This window comes from Staurois parvus, unplaced genomic scaffold (assembly GCF_062004578.1).
Source record: "Staurois parvus isolate SC_StPar_1 unplaced genomic scaffold, SC_StPar_1.0 ptg001192l, whole genome shotgun sequence".
In the NCBI taxonomy this organism is placed as follows: Eukaryota; Metazoa; Chordata; class Amphibia; order Anura; family Ranidae; genus Staurois; species Staurois parvus.
Genome location: NW_028318988.1, coordinates 481,693 through 489,746, shown reverse-complemented (window position 1 = coordinate 489,746; position 8,054 = coordinate 481,693). Strand labels below are relative to the sequence as shown.

Below are 8,054 nucleotides of genomic sequence, written 5' to 3'. Positions count from 1 at the left end.
ATGAATTCTGTGGCCCTAACTAGCGTTTCTTTGTCCCTAAGTAACAGTTCTGTGGCCCTGAGTAACAATTCTGTGTCTGTGCGAGTAACAATTCTGTGGCCCTAAGTAAAGTTTCTGTGGCCCTAAGTAACAATTCTCTGGCACTCAGTAACAATTCTGTCTGTCCCTGAGTAACAATTCTCTGGCACTCAGTAACAATTCTGTCTGTCCCTGAGTAAAAATTCTGTGGCCCTAAGTAAAGTTTCTGTGGCCCTGAGTAACAATTCTCTGGCACTCCGTAACAATTCTGTCTGTCCCTGAGTAACAATTCTCTGGCACTCAGTAACAATTCTGTCTGTCCCTGAGTAAAAATTCTGTGGCCCTAAGTAAAGTTTCTGTGGCCCAGAGTAACAATTCTCTGGCACTCCGTAACAATTCTGTCTGTCCCTGAGTATGAATTCTGTGGCCCTAACTAGCGTTTCTTTGTCCCTAAGTAACAGTTCTGTGGCCCTGAGTAACAATTCTGTGTCTGTGCGAGTAACAATTCTGTGGCCCTAAGTAACAGTTCTGTGGCCCTCAGTAACAGTTCTGTGTCTGTGCGAGTAACAATTCTGTGTCTGTGCGAGTAACAATTCTGTGGCCCTAAGTAACAGTTCTGTGGCCTTCAGTAACAATTCTGTGTCTGTGCGAGTAACAATTCTGTGTCTGTGCGAGTAACAATTCTGTGGCCCTAAGTAAAGTTTCTGTGGCCCTAAGTAACAATTCTCTGGCACTCAGTAACAATTCTGTCTGTCCCTGAGTAACAATTCTCTGGCACTCAGTAACAATTCTGTCTGTCCCTGAGTAAAAATTCTGTGGCCCTAAGTAAAGTTTCTGGGGCCCTGAGTAACAATTATCTGGCACTCCGTAACAATTCTGTCTGTCCCTGAGTATGAATTCTGTGGCCCTAACTAGCGTTTCTTTGTCCCTAAGTAACAGTTCTGTGGCCCTGAGTAACAATTCTGTGTCTGTGCGAGTAACAATTCTGTGGCCCTAAGTAACAGTTCTGTGGCCCTCAGTAACAGTTCTGTGTCTGTGCGAGTAACAATTCTGTGTCTGTGCGAGTAACAATTCTGTGGCCCTAAGTAACAGTTCTGTGGCCTTCAGTAACGATTCTGTGTCTGTGCGAGTAACAATTCTGTGTCTGTGCGAGTAACAATTCTGTGGCCCTAAGTAAAGTTTCTGTGGCCCTAAGTAACAATTCTCTGGCACTCAGTAACAATTCTGTCTGTCCCTGAGTAACAATTCTCTGGCACTCAGTAACAATTCTGTCTGTCCCTGAGTAAAAATTCTGTGGCCCTAAGTAAAGTTTCTGGGGCCCTGAGTAACAATTCTCTGGCACTCAGTAACAATTCTGTCTGTCCCTGAGTAACAATTCTCTGGCACTCAGTAACAATTCTGTCTGTCCCTGAGTAAAAATTCTGTGGCCCTAAGTAAAGTTTCTGTGGCCCTGAGTAACAATTCTCTGGCACTCAGTAACAATTCTGTCTGTCCCTGAGTAACAATTCTCTGGCACTCAGTAACAATTCTGTCTGTCCCTGAGTAACAATTCTCTGACACTCCGTAACAATTCTGTCTGTCCCTGAGTAACAATTCTCTGGCACTCAGTAACAATTCTGTCTGTCCCTGAGTAAAAATTCTGTGGCCCTAATTAAAGTTTCTGTGGCCCTAAGTAACAATTCTCTGGCACTCAGTAACAATTCTGTCTGTCCCTGAGTAACAATTCTCTGACACTCCGTAACAATTCTGTCTGTCCCTGAGTAACAATTCTCTGGCACTCAGTAACAATTCTGTCTGTCCCTGAGTAAAAATTCTGTGGCCCTAAGTAAAGTTTCTGTGGCCCTGAGTAACAATTCTCTGGCACTCCGTAACAATTCTGTCTGTCCCTGAGTATGAATTCCGTGGTCCTAACTAGCATTTCTTTGTCCCTAAGTAAAGTTTCTGTGGCCCTCAGTAACAGTTCTGTGTCTGTGCGAGTAACAATTCTGTGTCTGTGCGAGTAACAATTCTGTGGCCCTAAGTAAAGTTTCTGTGGCCCTAAGTAACAATTCTCTGGCACTCCGTAACAATTCTGTCTGTCCCTGAGTAACAATTCTCTGGCACTCAGTAACAATTCTGTCTGTCCCTGAGTAAAAATTCTGTGGCCCTAAGTAAAGTTTCTGTGGCCCAGAGTAACAATTCTCTGGCACTCCGTAACAATTCTGTCTGTCCCTGAGTATGAATTCTGTGGCCCTAACTAGCGTTTCTTTGTCCCTAAGTAACAGTTCTGTGGCCCTGAGTAACAATTCTGTGTCTGTGCGAGTAACAATTCTGTGGCCCTAAGTAACAGTTCTGTTGCCCTCAGTAACAGTTCTGTGTCTGTGCGAGTAACAATTCTGTGTCTGTGCGAGTAACAATTCTGTGGCCCTAAGTAACAGTTCTGTGGCCTTCAGTAACAATTCTGTGTCTGTGCGAGTAACAATTCTGTGTCTGTGCGAGTAACAATTCTGTGGCCCTAAGTAAAGTTTCTGTGGCCCTAAGTAACAATTCTCTGGCACTCAGTAACAATTCTGTCTGTCCCTGAGTAACAATTCTCTGGCACTCAGTAACAATTCTGTGTCCCTCAGTAACAATTCTGTGTCTGTCCCTAAGTAACAATTCTGTGACCCTAAGTAACGTTTCAGTGGCCCTAAGTAACGATTCTGTGGCCCTAAGTAACGGTTCTGTGGCCCTCAATAACAATTCTGTGTCCCTCAGTAACAATTCTGTGTCCCTCAGTAACAATTCTGTGTCTGTCCCTAAGTAACAATTCTGTGGCCCTAAGTAACGTTTCTGTGGCCCTAAGTAACGATTCTGTGGCCCTAAGTAACGTTTCTGTGGCCCTAAGTAACGTTTCTGTGGACATAAGTAACGTTTCTGTGGCCCTAAGTAACATTTCTGTGGCCCTAAGTAACGTTTCTGTTGCCCTAAGTAACGATTCTGTGGCCCTAAGTAACGTTTCTGTGGCCCTAAGTAACGTTTCTGTGTCCCTAAGTAACGTTTCTGTGGCCCTAAGTAACGTTTCTGTGTCCCTAACTAACGTTTCTGTGTCCCTAAGTAACGTTTCTGTGGCCCTAACTCTCTCCCTCAATACAGCCAGGTCTGCCTCTGTTGAATGACTGGAGGCAAAAGGAGAATTCTAAAATGGCCGCCATTTATAGCTCGACCATTACACAGTGCTGGCTGGCTGCTGCTGATTGGCTAATGCGATCACATGTCATGAATGAATGCATTATGGGTCAGCGCGCCTTGTCTGCGCGCCTTCCCAGACATCCCCGCTCCGTCGCCGCACATGTCGCCGCCATTTTAGGAAAAATTTTGATTCGCGCATCCGAAGTATGCTAATTTTCGGATTCGTCACGAATCGAAATTTTCCTAATATTCGAAACGAATTCCACTTCGCCTAGTTCGATTCGCTCATCTCTAATGCTGATGTAGCCATTTCATAGATTCTTTTGTCTGTAGGATTTTTTTTTTACCACACCTTCATTCTCTAAGGTAATGTGGCCAATGGTACTATTTTGTGTGTTTTTAATTGTTTTTAATGTCCTGGGGAGGGCATTTTTTCAGGGGCAATCAACTAAATAAAGTTTTTTTCATACATTTAAAGGGTAGCTCCATTTCATAGGAAAAAAAAGCAAATAAAAAAAAACTAGCATATACAATTGTGACAAAAGCTATATTGTAAATTAATGTTATTAAAAATTACCGTTCCTTTTCAATCTGCAGCTCTGTAATTTTCTGTAACATTCAAAGCAATATTGCAACCTGGAGAAATTCTGTACACAGATGGTGTAGGGAACTCCCCCCAGAACTGTAATTTCCTGCTTGTGTGATTGGCTTACTGATTTTCCTAGAAGTCTAAACTAAGATACATGTCAGATTTTGGGGATCCCCTGCAACAAAAATGCCCCAAAGGGAAATCACATATAGGGGTGCAGACCCTGTGTCAGGAATGGATTCACCACTGGTGGTAGAACTCACCTGCCATGTGGGCTGCAGTACCAGGGCTGGCCAGCGGGTGCTTTCAGCAGCCAGAAGCTCACTCCTGCAATCAAACCATCACCTGAGGTGTATTTAAGGAATGGCCAGGCCTGCAGTCAGTGCCTTGGTGTTGTTTCCCATGAGCCCCTGTACCTGGTATCCTGTGTTCCTGTTCCTCTGCCTATCTTCTGTTGCCGAACTCTGCATTGTTGCTGACCATCTCCTGTTTAACCCCTGGCTTGCCTGACCATCCTTCTGCCTGACCCTCTGTACCGAGCTGCCCGTGAGTTACTGAACCCGGCTTGTGACCCTGACCATTCTCTGCCTGATCCTCTGTACCGCACTGCCCGTGAGTTACTGAACCCGGCTTGTGACCCTTGTGACTGCTCCTCCGGTACCTCGCTGCCCGCACGTTGCTGACCTGGCCTGCCTGACTACGCCTTACTCTACCCAGACGATCCATCCATCCATCCTGCACGGATCCAGCCATCCCTGCTCACACCTTCTGCCTCTTCACATCAGTATATACCTCTGGTGGATCCCTCTACCACGAGCAGGTGTACTCAGGGGCCGCGACCTGGTTCCTGTCTGCTCCAAGTCCATCCCCACCATCAGGGGCCCTGGTGAATAAGCAGACTGGGACTTAGACTCCGCTCCCTGGGGAATCCTGTCCTGAGGACTGCTAGAGGTACCACCAGACGGTCGTTAACAGAACCATATGGCCGGCATGACCATTCCAGCTCTCCAGTCCTGACTACGCCTGTGTTCCTGCACATACTAAGATTAGTGGAAGGTTGGTTTGTTTACTGTGCGTTGTATATTTGGGTGGCTAATAATAAATTGTATTATTATTATATCATTCCTGAAGCCTGTTACTTCCCTGTGTCAGTCCACACATTTCTGGTCATACCCGGATCCCTGACACCCTGCCACTTTTCTCATTAGAACACCGCAAGTTGCAGCAACTGATTTACAATTATAAAATCACTCCCATTCTCCTTTCTTTTGCGCATGGACACAGAAAACAAACAGCTTTTTCCTTAGAATAACAAAAGGTAGGAATCTGCAATAAAGTTTGTTAAATTCCCTGCAATGTGCATGGATCACCCAGAGGGGAATGTATTTTTTCCACAAAAATGGAGTTGTTCTTTAAAGTTATAATTGTTTTTTTTTTATTTTTGTCCCTACTTAAGTTAACTAAGTTTTGGTACCTATAAATACTCTAACTTTCTCAGTAAAATTAATAATAGAGAATGTTTGTTATATTGCAAGCAGTAATTCATGTGATATTGGTGGATGGTGTCTCATTTCAATTGCCTTCTTATTTATTATTTACACAGGATAAACCATTAATTTAGGTCTTTGGGTTGAACTATAGACAGCTGAGCATTATTGATAAAAAAAATATATATCCAATAAAAGTTTGGAACCGGGTTCCCGCCAGCTAGAGGAGTGCTGTGGGCTTTCTCTCTTCTCCTCCCCCTCACCTCTGTGTTCCCATCTTTGAGGAGCACCAAGCTGTGTGTCTTCCAGCCAGCCTCTCTCCCCTCGCTTCCCTGCTGTCTGATCAGAGTGGGTTGTGTGTCATTCCTCTGCTTGCTCCTGCTCTTTGCTCCCCTCCCTGCTGTCAGCAGCAGCTTTCAGCCAATCAGCAGAGAGGACTTGGGGTTGATTTAAATGACACTGGGACATATAGTGTTTAAAGGAGTGCTGTACAGTTGAGACTATGGTGGCGTATCCAGGACTCTCCCCTAACTAAAGATGGTGATCTTTTCCTGGGCAATTCACCAGTCTGGGAGTCTAGTGTGTGGAGCCAGAGTGTGCAGACCTGCTGATGTGCATATACACATAGAAAACTGATACAAAGCCATGTACTTTTTGAGGGTTGTGCATGTCGACAGTGGGAAAGGGCCTGATGGGGACTGGAACTACATGCTGCATCCATAGAGGCTGAGGACTGAGCCACTGATAGCCTCTGGTGATGCGAATTGTGGGGCACATAGCTGCTGCTCCTACCTGTATAGACCCACCTTCAGAGAGACTGATTCTGAGAGAGCTAGTGAGAGTCTGAATGCTGAGACTGAGCCTTGTGAAAACTTGATTGTGAGGATCTGATTGTGAAGACTGAGCCTTCTGTTACAACAGACCGCTAAACGCATTGGACAGCACCCGTTCCTTGCCAGGGGTGGTAAATGGAACTACCAAACTTAATTCCTTACTGCCCACAGTTAATTACTATAAAGACTGCTCTTTACTTAGCAGCAAATCAGCCATCCATTGTCACATGCACCACCTTACAGATGGGCCCCAAGGACAGCCAGTTAATACTGACAATTTGGCATCAGTTTCTTTGTGACCATTGTCAGGGGACCCTCTTGTCAGGAATGCTTATACCAGACACCTTTTTGGGTAAGTTAATGTCATTCATTTATACAAGTTAAAATTTGGTCTGCCTTCTCGCAGAACAGTTACTTGCCATATTATAAGACAGTGTTTACCCTAATTGGTTGAGCATCTTCAAATGTGTTCAGTTGCCTGTTTACCAATTCTTGCTTTGTTTAGCTGCCTTGCCCTAATACATCGATTTAATCAACCATCTTGTAGCTTATTTTCTATGCCCTGTTGTATATTGGCAGCATACTAACACTTGGGTTACACCGGAGTGAGCAGCCTTCAACCTACTGTATAACCAGGTGTGTCAGTAGGGACCAAGCAATTTAAAGAGTCACAGAACAAACATAGAACTCATCATACCAAGTTGCTCCTGTGGAAATATGCGCTACCGAAGTATGGCTACAAGTTTAATCCAGATAAAATCAAAGAGTGAGTGTTAACCTTGCCACAAACTCATTTCAATATTACAAGGCTTGATCCAAAGTCTTATTTACTTAGCTGTGAGAAAAGCATTGCACGATGAGTTTCTTCAGAGCCTGTTTCACATCTTGGTTCCTTAGGCTGTAAATAAAAGGATTCAGCAAAGGTGTAATGATGGTGTAAACCATGCTAACAATGCGATCATATTGGGAGGAGTAGTCTGAGGGAGGACGGAAGTAAATAAAAATGATGGTACCATAGAACAGACAAATCACCATTAGATGAGAGGAACAGGAGGAAAAGGCCTTGCTGGTCCTAATTTTCCAAATAGCCCTTGCAACTAGCACATAGGAAATAAGTATGAAAAGGAAAGTAATAATAATAGCAATAGAACCTTCGGTGTATATTAGGAGCTCAACTAGTTTAGTACTGGAGCAGGACAGTTTGATGAGGGGTGTCTCATCACAGAAAAAGTGGGGGATTAGTCTGTCCTCACAGTAGGTTAATTGTGACACAATATAAATGTGCAAAACTGAATGTAGAGCTCCACTGACCCAGCAACTACTAGCCAGCGTGACCACAACCAAATCATTTATTAACGATTTGTAGCGTAAGGGGTTACAAATAGCCAAATAACGATCAAACGCCATAACTGACAAAAAGAAAATCTCAGTGACCCCTAGAAACACAAAGAAGTACATCTGCAGGAAACAGCCAAAGAAGGAAATGGATGTTCTTCCATGAAGAAGGCCGGACAGAAGCTTGGGAATCGTCACTGTAGAGAACAAGATATCCACTACTGACAGATTCCCTAAAAAAGAGTACATTGGTGTATGCAACTCTGGAGAAAGTATGATAGAACTTAGTAAAAGTAAATTAGTAGTCCATGTGAGTGCATATATAACCAGAATGGTGGAGAAGAAAGCAGCGTGGTTGTAGTGAAGGTCTGAGAAGCCCAGAAGAATAAAACCAGAGGTTATATTTACTTTTTCCATCAAAAAGAGGAAGAGACATAATTGTTACCTCTACTGCAGAATGATATAAGAAGGCATCTAATCTCAAAGTGTTCATGCATACTTTATACAGATTCCTTAATTTACCATTGGTGCCAATGATAAACAAAAACATATCAAAACAAAAAGTATCCTATAAATACTACATATATTTCCATATCATATCCAATCTTCGGGAGGTTCCCAGTCTGAAAAAAAAAACTAATG

The 8,054-nt window shown here is 43.6% G+C and overlaps 1 protein-coding gene across 1 annotated transcript; it reads right to left on the bottom strand.

Moving 5' to 3' along the window:
• Positions 1 to 6,908: 6,908 nt before the first annotated feature.
• On the bottom strand, positions 6,909 to 7,829 carry LOC149438348 (olfactory receptor 1f45-like). The gene has a single exon (XM_089659862.1). It carries the CDS (start codon positions 7,827 to 7,829, stop codon positions 6,909 to 6,911), a length of 921 nt encoding a protein of 306 aa, XP_089515988.1.
• Between the last annotated feature and the right edge of the window lie 225 nt (positions 7,830 to 8,054).

Bases quoted from the DNA above. Each gene is read 5' to 3' on its own strand.
- LOC149438348 (XM_089659862.1), bottom strand. From the start codon at position 7,829: ATGGAAAAAGTAAATATAACCTCTGGTTTTATTCTTCTGGGCTTCTCA.